This window comes from Crotalus tigris, unplaced genomic scaffold, assembly GCF_016545835.1.
Source record: "Crotalus tigris isolate CLP2741 ecotype Arizona unplaced genomic scaffold, ASM1654583v1 scf7180000017733.2605024, whole genome shotgun sequence".
Lineage (NCBI taxonomy): Eukaryota > Metazoa > Chordata > Lepidosauria > Squamata > Viperidae > Crotalus > Crotalus tigris.
In genome coordinates, this window is record NW_024096600.1 from 1967462 (window position 1) to 1988600 (window position 21139).

The 21139-nt window shown below is 36.7% G+C and overlaps 1 protein-coding gene across 5 annotated transcripts in view; it reads right to left on the bottom strand.

Moving 5' to 3' along the window:
* PDE11A (phosphodiesterase 11A) overlaps positions 1 to 21139 on the bottom strand; it is a 169905-nt gene that overhangs the window by 83003 nt on the left and 65763 nt on the right. For all 5 annotated transcript variants that reach the window (XR_005556245.1, XM_039339355.1, XM_039339353.1 and 2 more), the window contains exons 3-6: positions 11694 to 11783; positions 7715 to 7855; positions 5021 to 5085; positions 981 to 1119 (exon numbers count right to left, since the gene is read on the bottom strand). Coding sequence is in view for 4 of the 5 variants with exons in the window: in XM_039339355.1 (XP_039195289.1) it covers positions 981 to 1119; positions 5021 to 5085; positions 7715 to 7855; positions 11694 to 11783 (435 nt within the window). In the remaining variant the exon portion in view is untranslated. The remainder of the gene's footprint in view (positions 1 to 980; positions 1120 to 5020; positions 5086 to 7714; positions 7856 to 11693; positions 11784 to 21139) is intronic.

The window sequence follows — 21139 nt, forward strand, 5'->3', positions numbered from 1 at the left end:
AATAAGTTGACAGCATTTTTATTAATGCACTCTTTAAGGGTATGTAAAACAAAAATTAATCAGCTGCATTACATATTAATCAAAAGAAAATATGTGAAACTGTAATTCTACATTCAGTAAGAATATTATATGCTTTATTCCAGCCCGCCTTTTGGCAGGAAATATTGCCTAGGCATTAATGTCACCTTCTCAACAACTGAATTTATTACCTCCAGCAGTTCTTCTCTATAAAATGGTTCTGAGCACTTATTTCAAATATAATAAAAAAATCTATTATGAAGACTTTTAGAGACGTTCCTTGATAGACTTCCTATAAACAGAAGACTTTGTAAAAATGTCACTTTGCTCTTTTAGCTTTGTAGGGATTGAACTGCTGTAAATTCTCACCTAATTCTGCACCAGGCTCTCACCCACAAAGACATTCAAACTAAACTATTTTAGGGCTCTTTGAATAAAGTAAAGGAATTAAAAATGCTATAATTGTAGGAAATTTTGACACTTGCAGCATCTACTGTCAATTGTGAGTTGGTATTTCCAAAAAATACTGAAGGCTAAGAAACTGTGCAATGGAGCAAAATCTTAACAGACTGATTTGAATTGACCAGGCAATTATTTCAATGCAAAGATCCAACCCTTATTTTAAGAATGGCTAAATCAAATGGAGAAAAGATGCATTCAGAACACAAATCTTCAAAAGAATTGGGGATGGGTGGGAGGTCAAGAGGCAATCATGACCATGCAATTGAAGCCCCATCCCATGTACTGTATATCTGTGGACGTTCAATACATGTGCAGAAGGACTGTGGATTCAAATATGTGGTCACCAGCACCATCTTGACTTTTTTTTTTAAACACACCATGAGGATGTATCTTTAAATCTTGTAATTTCTTCCAGGTCTGTGATCAAATCACAAAAGGTATTCAGCTGCCATTACATTAAAAAGCTATTGGGGTACTTATATAGGTCAAAAATGTCTTACTTCTGCATCAAAGCGAGGATCCTGATAGGCATCACTGTTGTTCACTGGAAGGCCGGTGGAAGCTACAAGTTCAGCAATGCTGTTATTCACTAGCCAGTCTGAATAAGATGCTGATGGTTTCTCCAAATTGTCTTTGAAACTATTAAAAAGAACAAGGGAAGAAAGAATGTAATCACTATTGGTTGAAGACCGACTTTAATATATATATATATAGAAACCATGATCTTGTTTCAGAGTAACATTTAAAATTTCAGAGCAGCTTAATTGAATTTTGATAATAAAAAATGGGCAGATAATTTGTACTTATTTGCTCTCAATATTTATATCTATACACAACTGGGGAAAATTGTTAGAGTGACACAGAACAATGATTTACATTTTCCTTTAGTTATGCCTTTTACTCTATTTTGTAACACATTGTCTTATTATTATTCTATATGGCCTATTGGCTAATCAATAAATAATAACAGCCACCACCATCACCTAGTTCAGGGGTAGGCAACCTTGGCTCTTTTATGACTCGTGGACTTCAACTCCCAGAATTCCTGAGCCAGCATGGCTCAGCTTGGAAACATCTTCCTTTCCCCTCAGCATGGCTGGCTCAGGAATTCTGGGAGTTGAAGTCCACGAGTTATAAAAGAGCCAAGGTTGCCTACCCCTGACCTAGTTTCTTCTAAAGAACTCAGTGCATATAAGGGCCAACACCAGTTAAAGAACCAGCAACTACGACTTGACATTGTTGTGAACAAATAAATAATAAGTGTGGGATTTCCAAATATAGGAATGAAGGCGAATACATATGTCCCAGGATAATGTTGCAGGATCCAATATGAGTTGGTCACCAGGATCAGAAGTTTAGTCTTCTGAGCTTTCAGATTCATGCTAGAGCCCATCCTCAGGGAATTTCTCTCTAGGAGAGTGTGTGCTTGGGCTATTCTGGGTGTATTTATATGGTGCCTGTTGTGTATGAGTCTTTAAATGTTGATTGATGTATTGATGGCTATAAAGTTATTGGTTGTTATTTCCTTGTGCTGCCAAGCCCTCCTAAATACTTGATAAGCTGGTGGTAAATTAGCACTCCTGTTGACTTGACGAGGGGCCCATTTCCCAGGCTTCAATCACTTCCCTTGGCTGTTTTTGTGGCTGCTCATCCAACAATCTTTGAAGCTGCAAAACTGAAGGCATGCCCTTGTTCACTGCAATGTGAGAGATCAGATACAATATTCTGGCTCTATTACTCATTCCCTCAGATCAGTCACATATCTCAAGCTTGAGGTAAAATTCTTAAATCCTGGGCTATGTTTGAAGATTTCTTTCATCTCTCGCACACATTTCTATTTCTCTTAAATGCATAGTTTTCTAGAGTCCTCAGGCATCTGTTTTCTGCCTGCCACTTATTCCAACTTGCAGCTCATATTTCTCCCAGACGAGGCCAGAAGTAAACCTTTGAATGACTTAGGAGAAACATTTGTATTTGGTAAACACATCTCCCCAGCAATGTAGATTAGTCACCATCAAAGGAAGAAACTGTCCATTCCAAAAGCAATCTGTTTTTTGTTGGGTGGGGGAAGGCTCTTACAATTTGTTTTTGCTTCTCTTTAATCCTTTATTTCTCTTTTTTGCTATTATTTACCTTGGCTAAATATAATGGCATCAGGGGTGTCCTTAGTACTGACTCAAATATGTTATATCCTGATAATTTGATTTCTTGGAACTAGCTAATAAAGGTTTACTGTATTTTATTTCCCCCTTATTCTTGATTTCTTTAAATTGTTTTCTGTCTTGGTATCACCTTTTTATTTATCTCATTGAAAAACACTACTGATCTCATAGTTCCACAGAGGCAAAGATTGTTGTTAGAACACACATATATTTATTCTAATGTTAGTTTACTTTTCTGTCATATTCTCATCTTGTTTATTCATTGTTTTATTACAAAATATTAACGCAGAACTGATTGATGAAGGGTCTTTTTTCTCTTCCCTACCCTCCTTGGAATTATAGTAAAACTAATATTCTTTTTATAATCCTTCATTTTTTTATTTAAACTGATTGTAGCTCTAGAACTTACTAACAAAAGGAATTTATCTCCATATTTATCATGTTGCACTAGTGAGATTTTTACAAAGTGCAGCATATGTTGAATTGAAAGGTAGGATTACAGGCAAGAGCGAGCTAGGACCTGTTTTTCAGGCCTTGTTTGATAATGAAATTTATGGAAGTCAACCATACAGCTGTATTTCACAGCAGTAAGATTTGACTGACAGACCAGAAGGACCAAATCCAAATCGAGGTCAATTCCCAGCCAGACTTACTGGATCTGAGATGCTTTCTTTATGGAATTTGGCTTTTCATTTAAATATACAATGCCCCATCAATAAACTCCAGATCATAGTCTAAATTGTATCCTTTGCTTTTCAAATAAAGAACTCAGAAATCTGTACCTGAATAAAATATTACTGAAAACAAAACCTAGTTTCAAAAATAACATAAAAGATGCATCTACAGTTTTCTCTAGCCACTTCTTTCTATCCTGAAACCTTCCTTCCTTCCCTCACAATGTGTAAATAAAAGAAAGAATAACTAGGGGCAAAATATATTACGTTCTGTTCTTCCATTTTCAGGACCCTGAAAAAAAGGACTCTAAATCTGTTTTTTTCAACAACTTTCTTTTCATGATTGATTGCTCTACATAACACACTCAAGGATTACTGCATATTACTAAAGATATATAGAAATAACACGAATGTCAAATGTTTCCAATGCAAATTATTCAAGAAAGATTACAATAACCAAATCTAGAAGACATCAGAATCCCTAATAAGTTTAGCTATAACAGAATTGGAATCTCCATTGGGGAAAAAAATTAAGGCAAACAGAAAGAGACGCATGGGGGAAAAAAGGTGATTAGGGCAAAAATTACACGGTCAAGGCAAATTTTTCAGATTCAACACTACTTTGCAGTGTTCTATGTTACAGTGAATAGCAGCCCAACGTTCTTAGCTTGTGTTCCAAGAACAGTATCTATATCAAATTTATTTCTGGACTGTTATTTCTACGTAAAAGTTAGAACCAAATGTACATGCTAAATATTCTTAGGAATTATATACCGTAAGTCAAGCTACATACTACAACAATTTCCCAAATTTCAATGAACCCCTAGATCTGTACCTTTTGTTTTATGATAAACATATCTTCATTTCTCCTCACTGCTCTCTTTGTAATATGTTGTATATGAGATACAGAGACCTTACATAAACCTGGCCAAATAAGTATTAAAAATATTTCAAGTATTAAAAATCTGGCTTTATTTTTTTAAAGAGGTGATTTAATTAGTACTCATCTTGTCATTAAGGTACTCCACTATTTAAGCTGGCGGGTGGCAGGAGAGAAGAAACAGCCCAAAATTTTAAACTACCATGATAATGTTTGCACAGCTAAATAATATTTTCATTGCTAAAAATGAAGTAGAAATAACCCAAAGCGCATGGAAGTTGGCTGGAAGGAAGAAGATTGTATAGCTCTTCAATAATCACATCAATCAACCTATTGATACGATGAAAGCATCTTCAATTTGTTGAAGCTAAGTAACATGGATGTGATTAATAAACTAGATGAAGTCCATATGGAATGCCCTTGACAGAAGGAGACTTAATCAAATCTTTTAGATAGCTAATTATGCTAAAATAACATTTTATGTAATCATGTCACAGTTGTGCAACTGTTTCCCACATAACAGAAATTCAACCAATTATACCATCTGAAGAATAATAATATTTTCTCTTCTACAACATATTGAGCTCAAGTGCATTAAAAATATATGATGCTCTTACAACAGTAGAACAAAAGGAAAGAAATTATGATAGCTGGGTGTTAACAAATGAAAAATTGTGCAAATAATTAAACAAATAAAAAGGATCTCTTATCTAGATTTCTAGAATGAAGTTGAATTTGAAAGAGCTTTTCACAGACAGAATTTTGTCCTATAATCTAGGTTTATTCCGAAAAAGAAGATTAATTATAAAAGAATAAAAACTAACCTATTTTCTGTATCAGCTATGCACTTTGGAGACATCAATTCAAAGGACTTGGTAAATTTTACCTCCTGTTAAGATAAAAAAAATGTGCAAATGTCATACATTGACAATTTATTATATAACATTAGAAAAATACACAATCACATTATAACAAATAAACATGTGCCCTATTTATACTTAAATCATAAAGCATATTCTTTTAATCCTATTTACATAACATAATCCTTATCTACTGTGAAATTATTACTAATCTGGCCTAGAAACCAGGAGGTAATCTAATCCTGCCTCTTGCAAAAAAGTCAGGTAGGTGACTTTGAATCAGTCACTCTCTCGCAGCCCAACCCACTTCAGGAATAGTATGTACTGTATATCTGCCACCTTGAGTTACTTATAAAGTAATAAAGGTGGGATAAAAATGTAATGAACAGAACAGAATAGAATAATTATTCCAAAGTATGATTTCAAGATAATCAAGTCTGTCTTGAGTATTGTTTTTGTTACTTGAGTACCTTCATATAATGTGAAGTGAAATATTTTATAGTACTTTCCTATTAAAAAGCATTTTAAAATATTCTTTCTGTATCTTTTTACACTTATCTTTTTCTTCAGTTTAGCACTTAAAAGAGCATATATAAAATTCCCAGACAGCATCTTATTCTGTCAATCACACCAAGATCTAAAGTTAGCTTAACTTCAACTTACTCTACATTGTGCTTTCTAACCATTCTCAATAACAACTTATGACCTTAATAGGGAAATTCCTTACAATCACTGACACAATATATGTTCAATACCCTAGCTCTTATTGTAAGTATCCACAGTGGAAAGTAAGTGATAAAAGATTTTGACATCCTAATACAGTCCCCATGATTTACATGACGTTATCAGATATCAGGAAACAGGGTTAAAAAGCAGGATTTTTGTTATGTATTGCACACATATAATCATTCCTTTATCACCATGGTTGCTGCAGATATCCAGTGCTTTTTTTGTAAAAAAAAAAAAAAAGGTGCCAGAACTCACACGTCATACAACCCGCCTTGCCTACCCTACAAGGTTCCATCCAAAAAAAGGTGCCGAAACTCCATTCTGGGCGTTCTATGACAAAAAAAGCCCTGCAGATACCTATGGCTTTTATAGCAGTACTTTATAAGGGACTGTGATATGTTAATTGAAGTTTGGAGTACTGAGTGGACATTTAAGGCTACTTGGGACTGCCTTGAAGAACAGTCAGAAGCTTTAAGCAGCCAAGGAAGCACAATTATGGGCATGTCTCAATATGTCTATGTGACACCCCTGCTTCGCAAGCTGCATTGGTTGCTAGTTTGCTTCTGGGTGCAATCAAAATGCCAGTTATGACCTTAAATAATAATAAACTTTATTGTCATTGTATGTGTATACACAGTATACACATACAATGAAATTTACGTGACACCCAAAGACCAGGTCCCACACACATAATCCCCAAACACACTCCCACCCACCACAATTCCCCAACCCTAAAACCACCCAAACATCCATCCAACAGATCAAGTAATACTGTCCAACAGTTCACTGATGGTGGCCCTTTAGTTCATCATTAAGTGCAATTATAGTTCTGGGATAAAAACTATTCAGAAAACGTGTGGTCCGAGTTTTAAGTGTTCTATATCTTCTGCAAGAAGGCAACAGTCCAAAGAGATTGTAAGCAGGATGGGAAGAGTCTCTGAGAATGTTATGCAACTTCCTCAAACAGCGACCTTACACTGCATAGGGCCTATGCAGGGGTCCCCAACCTTTCTGGATTGGCAGCCCGGTGGGAAAGGGAGGGATAGGCACCTTTATGCACACATGTGCACACACACAAATGTGACTGCATGCGAGTGCACGTGAATGGAGCTGCAAGCATGCGCGCTCCGCAAATGGGACTGCTAGCCCCGGCTAGCCCCAGCACAAGGTTCGCAGCTCGACTAGCACTGGCGCAAGGAGGGGTGAGCACGCACGCACTGGCCAGGCACTCATGCGGCGTGGTGGCCAAGAGGCAACAGCCTGGTAGTGAGCTACGGTCCATAGTTTGGGGATCTCTGGTCTAACGGGTTGAATAATTAGCTATAATGCCTTCAAAAATATTTTTTAAAAGATAGGCTTCAATAAATACCACCAAGTATATGATAAGAAGCTAATCTTTTTCTCTACTTTAACATTATAGAAGGGCTGGAAATGTACATTCAGTCCTCTCTTGGACTTATCATTTTCCCAGATTTAAAGGTAAGTGGAGGAAAGAATAAAGATTGGTTGGTGGGCTAAGTAAAAACACTCCCAAAACCTAAACTGTATAATAGAAAATGAGCAACGCTTCATTCCACTTCTACTTCTGCTGAATATTTAGTTTGTTTGTTTATCATATTTCTTAACAACCCATCTCCCTTTTTCCTATGAAGTAGGAATGTTACTGTATAAAGAACAATTGTGTTCAAGAGTCTACACTCCCATTCCACTCAGGCTTTTCTCTCAGCAATACCAGGTACCTTGAGCATCCAATTGTTCATGATTGTTCCACCGTACTAGCTTTGCAGCTATCGGTTTCAGCTTAATCAATCAAAAACTTAGTACTGTACAAATTTTAAACTTTCTACTAAGTATATGCTGAATAAATACATGCAAACATCATGACACTTATATAAAATACACTTTCCAAAGTGTGAAATATCTACTTACTGGTGATTCAATGTCGTCAAGAAGCAATACCAAGCAACGCTCACATTTGAGTAGAGTCTGGGCTCGATGCATAATTTTTTTCACAATTTTCTCCAGATCTGTCTGTTCTTCAAAGAGATCATTAACCACCTCCAGCAAGGCCTTCATACATGGGATGGAAATCAATCACAATTGGTTTCCAAAAGTAATGAATAAATGATTGTGTAATATTTTTTTAAAAAAAAGAGCTATGAAAAGAACCAGTTACTAACACTCTGGAATACTGGCTACTTGTAAATTAAACTTAGATGCACAGCCATTCCATATGTACCAGGACATGTACATATGGAATGTTCTCAGTTTAGTTTCCCTGTAAGAGGCTTGAATACATTTCAACTATTGATTAAACTATTTCTGACTAGGGAATGTTCTAGAGCAGGGGTGTCAAACTGCTGGCCCACCCTAGCTCCAGCAATGCGAAAAAAGTCACGATACATCGCAACATGTCATGTGACGGGATGAGTTTGACACCTGTGTTCTAGGGAATATTAGCTTTCTGTAAGAACTAGCAAAATAATAATAAAAACAATAATCTGGTTCCAAGTAAATACGCTAAGTATAATCAAGTAAGTTTGATCTAAACCTATGCAACCTTATGCTGAATATGAAATCATTTTTTTTTCTTTCATGGCAATTTGAAAGTAAAGGTGCAAAGCATTAATTAATCTCAGAGCTACTTAGCTTCAGATTGTAATGTCTAATTTAGGGGTTTCATAAGGCAAATTATAACGTAACAGATTAATTCTCAGTGGCAGTCTACTAAATTTTTGAGATAAATTAGATATTAAGTGATCTTGAAAAGTATTAGTAAAGAACAAGAAAAAAGCCCAGAATAGCTTTTTCTGCATGTTTCAAAGTAATTATGTGAAAAAAAGAAAAAAGAAACTTTTTTTCAAACAGAATTATAGCCTTGATAATTATGGTAGTGAAGCTGAATAGATTTCAGGCAAACCAATACCATGCATTTGACATAGGATTTATTTCAGTTAAGAGTGCTGTAGAAAACAAGGAGTAAGCAAACATGACACAATCCAGTGTGAACACAAAACAGCATACTGATACTGATTTCTACTCTTATTCATACTGCACTAATTATGGCAGAAGTGGGCAATCACCAGTTGAAGAACTGCGAAGATTTTTTTACAGAAAGATGCTAAAATTGCTAGGAGTGGCAGAGGAAAATTCTCTAATCCTGGTTTTTTTTTTCGCTTTGGGGGTACTTTCAAGGATAGGATTGGGCCCAGAACTGCCGACTACTATATGAAAGGGAAAAATTGGTGAACTAATATAAATGCAAGAGACTGGGCAGATGGATAAACTTTTAGGATTCATGTTCTGCACAAAAATACATTTGGAGGGATTAAGGGCTGCAAAAAGGATGAGATATTTATTTATTTATTTATGAGACTTATATACCTCTTTAAGTGCAAGCACTCTCTAAGCGGTGTACACCAGTAAGCAATGTATATATATATATATTTACATTGCCCCCAACAATCTGGGTCCTCATTTTACCTACCCCGGAAGGATGGAAGGCTGAGTCAACCTTGAGCCGGTGAGATTTGAACCGCTGACCTGCTGAACACAGTCAGCTAAAGTGGCCTGCAGTACTGCACTCTAACTGCTGCGCCACCTCGGCTCATTGTCATATGTCATACAAGTGGACAAAGAAAATTTCTGGATGTTCCTTTTTAAAAATTTGTGATTTCATTATTACATAGGAGATATACAATTTTCAAAATGGTATGTCCAAGGAAAATAAAAGCCTATCCTTCCTCATGTTTTCCTAATGCATAGAAAAAAAAGTCAACACAGGGATAACTTTCTACCATGTTCATTTAGTTATGATTTTATGATCACACAGGACAACTTGTAGGTTGAAGAAGAAATAAATTAAATTCTAGGTATTAGGAGCATGAACTTTTTGCAAACTAGGTATTTAAAAAATGCATTTTAATACCTAGTAGATTTAGTATCATATAGACTCTTGTGTTTTAAAGTCCACTACTTAAAAGACAAAATGTTATTCTCAGTAGTCAGTTTTGGTTCAGTGGACTCTGTTTCACAAAAATATATGTCAGTGATATATCAACATAACTACTTTTTAAAAGCTGTTTCCACAGAGTAAGATATTGTTCTTTTATTTCTCTAGGGAAGTGTTTTTTAAAGTGTGGTACTAGGAGGTCCCTCAACACTCTCTAAGCAAAATAAAATCAAAATCAATTATTTGCTACCCTATGTTAAAAAAATAATACCATATTAAAATCCCACCAAAAGATCATGAGATATTTAATATGGTAAATATGGCAAAAATATAACCCATACAAACAAGAGATTTTTGGGGGGGGGGTCCCCCAAAATTTGTAAAAGTTGGAAAGGGCCCTAAGAGAGAACAAAACATTGCTCCAAGGCAAGTGTAATTCAAGATTTATATATTTATTTATTATTTCATTTATACACTACCAGACTGCTAGATTTGAGCATGGACAAAGTGATAAGAAAAAAACATGTAAAAAATTCCTGACTGCACTAGGAAAATGTAACCCGAGGCATAATATGTATTTCTGAACTACATCTCCAAGTGTTCATTACTACTTCCTAGAGTTGAGCAATATCTAGAATGCCAAAAGTTACATTATGGGTTCTTTCAGAGTATATAGAGACTTGTTATAGGCATTCATTTCCAAAGAGCCTTCTTTAGAATCATCTTTACAGCCTTCTAAAAAATGGTACTTGGTTTAATATTAAAATTTCTAGGATAGATTTACACTAAAAAATATGCAAGGCCAAGTTTTGGTACATTTGTGTCCTAGAACAGAGGTCCCCAACCCCTGGGCCAGAGCCCACCACAAGGCTTTGGCCTATTCGGAATTGGGCAATGCAATGGTGGGAGCACGCATACATGTAACTCAACTTGTCTAAGATTACTATTGTGTAATTTTTTCCTTTTTTTATTTTTATTTTTTGGAAACAAACACAAAGCAAGCAGCAGTGGGGGAAAAAATGAAGGATTAAACAAGATAAACATGACTATGTCTGAATCCACATAAATTTCCCAAATGAGGCATAGCAAAACAAATGCATGAGGAAAGCTTACTTTAGAAGGCTCCCCCCCCCCAATCTTATTCTCCCTGCTTCCCACTGTGCTCACAAATATCACCCATCTGGTAAAGAGACAGGAAAATCAAGGAAGCTGAAATGTCAAGAAAATAAGACCAAAAATTTTCTTTCTGCTTTAGCCAATTTCTTAACAGCAACACACTCTGGACAGAGTGTATATTGTATTCTCTTAGGTTATGCACTATAAAATCTTGATAAAATGTTATCAGTTGTTATTTAGTTTAAAAGTGTTGGCACAATAGAAATAGAAATTGCTGTAAATATTAGCAAATAAAAATATAAGGAAGCTACACACATCATTTGGGTGTAAGGAGAAGAACGAGAAAATAGGAAGCAGATATTCTACAGACCTATTCATATTTATAAACAAGCAAATTCCACTATTCAGCACAGTTTATTCCCAAGAAAATGTGTACGAAGATGCTAACTCATTACTGATGCAGTCACGTATATTTTCAGGATCATGCGGCTGTAGCAGAAATCTCTCTGCAGCAACTACACAATCTTAAAAAATAATGTGGCTGTTTTAATAAGCTGAACAGAGTGCTACAGTTTTGTTCCTGTATGTTTCAAAGCACATTTTTCCCAACTGAATTTAAAGAACTGCACACACCACTTCATTGGATAAAAATAAATATAGCAGTATTAAAATATAAATATAAATACAAATTAGGAATAATATCAATTATGTTCATTTTTGTTGAAACTATAAAGTGCAAATAGTTATGCAAATCATGTCTTGATCTTTTATCATATGGTAAAACAGATGGCATATGAAATAATATTAATGATGATTATTCTTGTTGTTATTCTGACTTACTCTGCTTCTATCGTACTCCTTCCGGGAAGCAGCAAACAATTGAGCATTGGATATGGCAATACCACAGAAGGGAAGGTACATTTCCATTACCTAGCACACAGAAAAAGACAAGGCCGTCAAACGTTTTTTTCTGAAATTACATGTGTATCCACAATCTCATTTTCACAAAAGATATATCAGAATAACAACCAGGGTCTGGCATCAAACTTATTTACAGCTTTCTGCAGAGTGAAAATTAGAATTCCGGATAAAAGAATCCCCCCCCCCCACTCACTGCTATAAACCATGGAAGGAGAATCAGGCCCAGCTCTTTCTATACACAGTTTTGTAGACTGCAATTCAACTCTGCAGATGTTTTCTATAGGATGTTTCTTAATTATGCCAATGATTCACCAGGACAAGATTGTAATGGTAAGAATTTTCCTCCTAAAATGCATAATTGTAGGCTAGGCCTCCCAGATCTCAGGAAAAAGGAGGAAAAAAACCTCTGGCAAGAGAGCCAGTTTGTGTAATGTTTAAGGTCCTGGCCTAGAAACAGGAGACAGTGAACTCTATCCCATCAGATTATTGTTGTAGGGGAAATAAGAGGAGGAAGAAATACAAGGTATGATTTCTTCCTTGGTTTATATATTGTAATAAAAAGGCAGGTTAAAACATTATGATAATAACAATAACCCCCAGTGAAGCACTACCTTGACGTGGTTGTGGGCCTTGCATGTTCTGAAGAAGATGAGAACCATCATGGTTCAACCATCATGGACAGGTCACACCAGAGGAGCCAGACAAAGAGTGTCTCTCCCATAAACAATATGGTGAGACATAACCTACAGAAATTTCTACCAGACAAGTCATGGGTCCACAAGAGCCATGCTAGGTGTAGGAGTTCCTAGACATCTGGTGACAAGTGGGCTACAAGACTCGTGAGTATTAGCTGAGCAACCAGGGCTAGCAACTGTAGGACTACTGGAAAAAAGTTGCTTATTCACCACAATTATACAATGACTGAAAACAAAAAAAAAATATGATTTGCTATTATAAATCAAGTCCAATGAGAAGTTGATATCTGGAAAGTTCTTGAAAGAATAACATTCAGATTCTGAAGTAACACAACAGATCTACATCAGCTTATTCCATGAAATAGAATTCACAGAAGTAGAACTGGAAGTACATCTACCCAGGACAAAGAAATTGAAACTTTGCAAGAAGTAGCTTAGATAGTAGAGACAACTAAGGGGGAATAAGTAGTAGAGGAAGCCAGCATCACTAGTGAACTGTTCTCATTCCCAAACCTGGCACCTTCTCCTTTACCTTCTCAAAAAGAACAAAGTACTTGAAAAAAACAGAGGATCTTAAATGGAGAATACCTGAGTTTTTAGAGCAGCACAAAATCAACAGAATATGGTTACCTGAATTGAATCTGGTTACAAAGAAACCAAACCCCAAATACAGTAGTATTAAAAGATGCCAATATTGTAATATCAATACAAGCATCAATTTACTGGAATAAACAAACCAAGGGATATAGAGCACTGCTGCAGTTATAACTGAAGATCTTGGATGCAAAATCAACAAATAAGGAAAAAAGGCAAACAGTGAATCACCAAAATAGAAGATCAGGTTAGAAAATAAGATCAGTATGCTAAGATTGGATGCAAGCAAGCTAGAACACATGGGGGGGGGGGGGAAGAGAAGCTGAAGAATAAGGAGATCAAAGAACACCTGATCAATAAATATCAATACATAAATTTAATATAAAATAAAATAAATCCTTCAGACTGACAACATCAAGGACATTGAAGTCAAGAAAAAAGTACTGAATATATCATTAGAGTGAAGAAGATCTTAAAGTCCAATCTCAGTGCAGGAAATTCCATCAAGACAATTAAGATATATACAGCTAGCATAGTGGACTGGACTCAAACTGATCTAGCAGCTCTGGAGAGAAAGACCAGACAAATAATCACAATGAACCATGCCCCTCATCCATGCAGTGACGCTGGCAAAGTCTATTTACTGAGAATAAGTGGGAATGCAATTTTGCAAGTACACCAGACAAATGAAGAAGAAAGGGGGCATTGAAATAAAATCTGAAGGACAATGATGCACTGAAGCTAGTACACAGGAAGGCTTAGTGTATACCAAAGAGATCAAACTGGCCTATAAGAAAGACCAAATGAAGAATAGAAAAAAGACATGGCAAGGCAAAGTATTATAAGGCTAGTATATTGAAAAAAAAACCCAATAGGCAAAGAAAACCACAAGACTTGGCAATGGTTAAGAGCAGGAAACTTGAAGAAAGAGACAGAAGGGCTAATTCTGGCTGCAAAGTTTAAGGCTTAAAGCAAATGCATATAAAGCCAGAATAGAGAGGGCAGCAACAGAGAGCAAATGCTGTCTCTTCAGAGAAGCTGAAGAAACAGTAGAACGCCCAGTTAGCTGTTGCAAGAATATTGTACAGACTGATTACAAACAACAGCATGTCAAAGTACCAACAATGGAGCATTGGAATATTTGCAAGAAATGTTACTTGCCTGCAAGCAAGAAATACCATTTGCCTACAAGCAAGAACTGGTGGAACCACGAAATAGACAAGCTAATAAAGAATAAAAAAAACCCAATGGGCTCGGGGACTTTAGAATTCAGACAGAGAGCACCTGCCACATAACACTCCAGACTTAACAATTGTTGATAAGAAAGATAAAAATCTTTGGATAGTGAATATTGCTATACTTGGATATAGCAGAATAAAAGAGGAAGAACTAGAGAAAATCACACGATACGAAGATCTGCAAACAGAATTATTGTGGCAAAAGAAGGCAAAAATAGTACCAATTGTGATAGGTGCATTGGGTGCAATCCTAAAACACCATGAGCACAACTTACATTATTTCCATTGACAAAATCACCATCAGTCAGTTGCAAAAGGCAACTTTACTTGAAACAGCTTATATCCTGCAACGATATCTTTATTATTAAATAACATCTGTCTATCCCACCAGGTCCTTGAGAAGGACTCAGTAGGTAGACAAAAAATGCCAGATCCAGTCTAAACATTTGGTTGACTATGCAACCAATTATATATTTTTAAATAAGATGTTAGGCCACTGTGCTCCAAAACAACACCTCAAAAAGTAACTAATCCAAGAGAAGGCCCCTTGGCCAGCTTTCTCCTATATCAGTGGTTCTCAACCTTTTTAATGCTGCGACCCCCAACCGGTCGTAAGTCGAAGACTACTCAACCGGTCGTAAGTCGAGGACTACTCAACTGGTGCAGCACTGTTTGCAGAATGGGACTTTTGGTGGGCTCAGCAGGGCAGAGACAGCCTGGACAATTCCTATTGGCTTTTGAAAGCCAATATAATTAGACTCTATTCAAGAGAGTCTATTCTATTGGCTTTCAAAAGCCAATAGAATAAAAGGGAGTAGCACAGCTAAGGAAAAGGGGGAAAAAATGGCAGACTGTGTTGTTTGGCGACCCCCATGAAATGGTCGTTCGACCCCAAATGGGGTCCTGACCCACAGGTTGAGAACCACTGTCCTATATTGATTTTTTAAAAAGTTTAAAAAAAAACCTCATTCTGAGTGCAAAGCAAGTCAGAATGGATTTTTTTTTATTAATAAACACCAGTAAAGCAGAGCAAAACAGAACTTGTTCAGCAGAAAACTGAGATGTATACTAAACACATACTATTCTAAAGAAAAGAAATAATATTTAAACGGGAATTTTTTTTAATGCTACCTGAGATGTTTTTGATTAAGGTGCTACTGTGTGTATCAAATAAATACAATTTTCTATGTAAATACTATAGGATGCAAATCACATATGTGCTTATGTGGGAACAAGTCACATCAGAATCCGAATCAAAGGAGCTTATTTCTGATGTATAGGATTACATTGCTTATTTTCAGTCTTTAGGTGAAGTTTCCCAGAAGGTTAATACAAACTGCCATATAGAAACTGCATAACATATAAGATATGCATAGTTGTAAATTTTATTAGCAATGCCATTAGGTCACAATTTTAATAGTTTTGTATCAAAAATGTTTACCTTATGGATACTAGCATGAAAAAAGTCCCAGCTTGTTCGAATGATAGTCAACAGGATTGCACTGATTGCTTTTGATGATTGAAGCTTTGCAAAATAACTGAACATTGCAGTTTTAGCTTAAGTTTCTTCATGCACTGCCATTGCCAATGTAGTGGAGCTTATTAGAAAAAAATGTGCAGCAAAATAATTTCATTTTTTATATCTACATCAAAGTTAGCATAGTCCCCTCCCTGAAAAAAAATCTGCAAATAAATCAGTAGCTGCTCAATGGACACATAATATATTAAACACTATACTTTGATACAGTTTGCCAAAGAAAACTCACAACAGGTAATAGAACTTGACCAACTTTATCTGGGCTCAGAAACTAAGCAATACTGGGTCCAGTTAATGCTTGGACAGGAGACCTGCAACGAATACTAATGCTGTGTGCTAGATTAGGAAACAACAACAACAAAAACAATAATAATAATCAAGAAAAAAGAGATAGCAAATCACTTCTATATTTCTTAAAAGAAAACTACTTGTACAGCATATCTGTGAAGTCACCAAGAGTAGAGCTTGACTTGAAAGAGATTCAACTCTTCTTTCCCTCGTAAGTGTTGAAAAACATTTTCAATAGATGTAAATTAATGTACAGAAATTGTTAATGTTTGTTAGGTAACTTCTAATTGTTTTCTTTATATGATTTCCTATAAATAATTCAGTACAGAATTAATGTATGCAAGTACAGTTCAGCAGCAAATATAGGAAGCTCAGAAGCACACTTTAATATAAGAGAAATTCTAGGGATACAAAAAGGCTATATTGAAAAATAGATATTTATTGAGAATTTGATTTATCTACAAAGATTAGTAGCGTGTGACTTTCTAAAACTACTACAAAGCCAGTAGAGTTTACCATTTCAGAGGACTACACAATCATATTGGCAGTGAAGAGAATTTTGAATAATAGAAAAAGGCATTCTTAGTTTTATAAAAGATTCACATACCATAAAATATATATTACATGCTGAAATATATTTCTAAGGCTTTGTACTTTTGTACCAGTGACAGCTAAGGCCTTATATATTGCTAGGGGCTATAATTATTGTGTCTTCTTTTTAATCTTTGGGGGATTTAGGAATACTTTTAAATTTTAAAAAAGGATTATTAAGTCTATCCTTAAACTTATCAGTAAACAAAACTACAGTCAAAGAAAGTAATGCTTCCTTCTTATATGTTCCCTCTCTTTCAAATATTTGAAAGAGCAACTGCCTTTCTTTTTTTTATACATTCAGTAATCTTCTTTTGTGCTATATTTCCAACAAAGCAAGAAAAGGGTTGGGAAGAATGCTAGCAAAAAGCTAATTTTCCTTCATAAATATATTATCTCTATAACTAATTCATACTTGTCCAAACTTGCCCACTCCGTTATGTAATATCTTCCTAAAAAAGATACAGTAATACACATCCACTGATCACCTAAATCCAGAATCCAGAGGCTGGAAATCAATTGCAATGTGGTTAAATATGAACATTCAGCCAAACTGCATTACTCTATGGCATCTACACGTGTGTTACTGGCAATGTTCATAATCAAGACCTCTGATGAAATCAACACACAACAAATATATATGTCTCTAGGGAGAACCCTATTTTGATTCTCAAGACACCAAGGCAACTGTTTAACCTGCACCTGTGTGTTTTAAACTCAAGTCCACTAATCCTGTAGATAAAGAGCGACATATTAATCTTTTTATATCTATTTCATCAGAAATCTTGATTCATATCATCTTAGCTAATGTATTATGCCAGCTTGTGTTCTTCATTCAAATCTTTAACTTAACTCAATCTCTCCTGCCTGAAGTTTTAAGATCCAGGTGTCATGGTTCCGACAGATGAAACTCTTCAAAGGACTTTGAGGCATTGTTAACCTTAAAGAATCTTTTATTCAAGTAGCATAATATTGGCACTACGTAATCGAAGCCAAAAACTGAATTCCCCTCCCCTGGGCACATAATATCAAAGCACAATTCCCTCTTCCAATTAACAGTCATAAATCACATTCCCCAGTTAGCTTGAAGCGTGGGCTTCCTCTCCAGCTCACCAATTTTTTATTAGCTCTGGACTCAATAACCTTGTTTAGTGTTGTTATGTCTAACTCAGTGGTTCTCAACCTGTGGGTCGGGATCCCATTTGGGGTCGAACGACCATTTCATGGGGGTCGCCAAACAACGCAATCCGCCATTTTTTCCCCCTTTTCCTTAGCTGTACTACTCCCTTTTATTCTATTGGCTTTTGAAAGCCAATAGAGTAGACTCTCTTGAATAGAATCTAATTCTATTGGCTTTCAAAAGCCAATAGGAATTGTCCAGGCTGTCTCTGCCCTGCTGAGCCCGCCAAAAGTCCGATTCTGCAAACGGTGCTGCAAGTTGTCTGCAGCGAAGGCGAGCTGTCTGGAAGTTTCCACCCCTCCCTGCTGAGCAACTACTAAAAATGTAAGTAAAAGAGGGCCGGGGGTGGGAGGTGGGAGGCCAGCGGACGCAGGGAGGGTTGCTGGCACGCGTGGGGCCCGGCGGGTGCCTTACCTCCCTTGGACTGGGCCAGCTGGTGGCCCAGCCGGTGGTCGGCCTGCGCCATCTCTGTTGCTTGCCAGCTACGCCTCGGCTGGCGCAGGGGGCGGCACCATGCATGCGCGGCGCTCTCGGGCAGGGAAAGTCTTCGACTTACGACCGGTTGGGTAGTCCTCGACTTACGACTGGTTGGGTAGTCCTCGACTTACAACCGGTTGGGCTCGCGGCATTAAAAAGGTTGAGAACCACTGTTCTAACTGGACTCTCATTCACATCCCTCCCTCCCAGCATCATCTAACTCTAAAAGCGAAAAGGAAAAGATGGCTACATTTCCATCTATTGTCAATGCAAAAACATCCAATGTTAGCAGCACCGACACCAGGAAGATATTCAGGAAAACCTCTTAGGAGACTGTTGAAAGAATACAGATATCATAATCCCTACAACAGAACCACCTGAAGGTTATTTTGCAAGAATATCAGGTTTGAATCAGTTTGCTTAAGAAGCTTTCAGTAATTCTCTGGGATGCCTTAGGTGTAATACTCTACAGTTTACAATATCAGTTTGCACATAGGTTTGCCTCAAGGCATTTGGAAATGTTGATAACAAATACAAGATGCCTTTTTTAAATCTATGAATGGACTGACTGGAAGAACTATGTTTGTGTTACTGAGGATGGTGTGTTGAATCAGAGAACCAAGATCAGAGAGATCCTTATAATGGCATGCTAACCTCATTACACTAGTAATGGAAAACTGAAGTGGAAATTTGGTTCCTGCACGTGAAATGTGTTGCCTCAAGGTCCGTTGTCTTACTATCTAAACTGATGCACGGCTTTGTTATTTAAACATTATATGGCACAACTTTTATTCCCCGTGATTTTAGTGATCATAACCACTAAATTATTTTTAAAGTCTTTTTGAAACAAGTCTTGTAATGAATATTTCTTCAAGGTCTATTTTTAAACCTGCTACTAATGCCACTGGAGTTTGAGAACATAAATCTTTCTGAGCTTCCTTTTATGTGCTTCTAAGTTATTGCTTCTCCAGGATTTGTATGTGGGTGTAGTTAATGTATGATAGGAAAGACTGAAACTTTCAATCACATAAGCACCGAACAAGGAAAAAGGGAGTGCATACAGGATTTGGGGGGAGGGGGCATTCTTTTGCTAGTAATTGATCTGTGGAATATGAAGGCATAAGAACTGCTCCCCCAGGAATGCACCATGTTTTTTGACTTCTAAAGCCCTGAATTATATACTTGCTGCAAGTGCAGGCTGATTGTTTTCCTGATAAGACAAACTGTCCATTCCTAGCTTATCAAAGGAGCTGATAAAATAACTAGTAGGATGGGAATGTTTCCTACCAAACCATGGTGCTGCAGTGGTTAGAATGCAGTATTGCAGGCTAATTCTGACTGTCAACTGCCAGCAGTTCGACAGTTCGATTCTGACCGGCTCAAGGTTGACTCAGCCTTCCATCTTTCCAAGGTCAGTAAAATGAGGACCCAAATTGTTGGGGGCAGTATGCTGACTCTATAAACCGCTTAGAGAGGGCTGTAAAGCACCATGAAGCAGTATATAAGTCTAAGTGCTATTGCTATTACTACCAAACAGAAACTTGATTGAATACAAGTAGTCCTTGACTTATGACCACAACTGAGCCCAAAATTTTTGTTGCTAACTGAGTCCATTTGTTAAGTGAATTTTTACTACAGGTTACCAAAGTTTGTTAAGTGAATCACTGCAGTTGTTAAGTTAGTAACATAGTTGTTAAATGAATCTGGTTTTCCCACTGACTTTGCATGTCAGAAAGTAGCAAAAGGGGATTATCCAAGCCTGGGACACTGCAACTGTCATAAATTTGAGTCAATTCCCAAGCATTTAAATTTTGATCACATGACCATGGAGATGTTGCAAGGGTCGTAAGGGTGAAAAACAATCATAACTCACTTTTTTCAGGACTGTTGTAAGTAAATGAACTGTTGCAAGTCGAGGACTACTAGTAAAACATTAGTTTTGTTTATTAGAAATTTCCTCTCACATTTTCCTATATTCCACTAAAATAGGTAGTCCTTGATTTACAACAGTCCATTTAGTGACAGTTCAAAGTTACAACAACACTGAAAGAAGTGACTTATGACTGTTTTTCACACTAAGATCCTTGCAGCATCCCCGTGATCACGTGATCAAAATTCAGATGCTTGGCAACTGGTTCATATTGATGATGGTTGCAGCAAACCAGGGTCATGTGATGACCTTCTGACAAGCAAAGTCAATGGGGAAGCCAGATTGGCTTACCAATTGGGTTACTAACTTAACAACTGCAGTGATTCATACTTAACAACTGTGGCAAGAAATATTCTAAAATGGGACAAAATTCGCTTAACAAGTGTTCTCACTTAGCAACAGAATTTTTGGGCTCAATTGTGTTCATAAGTTGAGGCCTACGTGTACTCCTTCTCCCATATCCTGTTTCTTCTGATTTTAACCTAAGGCAGAGAGGCCTGCCCACCTTATGTTGCATATTTTTAGGTCTTTAAAAATGAAACAGCAGTTGAAACAAATAGAAGATTAGGTGACTGGAGGCTAAAGCATATAAGGAACGGCTGCTGGAATTGGGTATGTTTAGTTTAATGAAGAGAAGGACGAGGGGGGACATGATAGCAGTGTTCCAATATCTCAGGGGCTGCCAGAAAGAAGAGGGAATCAAGCTATTCTCCAAAGCACCTGAAGGAAGGACAAGAAGCAACGGGTGGAAACTAATCAAGGAGAGAAGCAACCTAGAACTAAGGAGAAATTTCCTTACAGAACAATTAACCAGTGGAACAACCTGCCTCCAGAA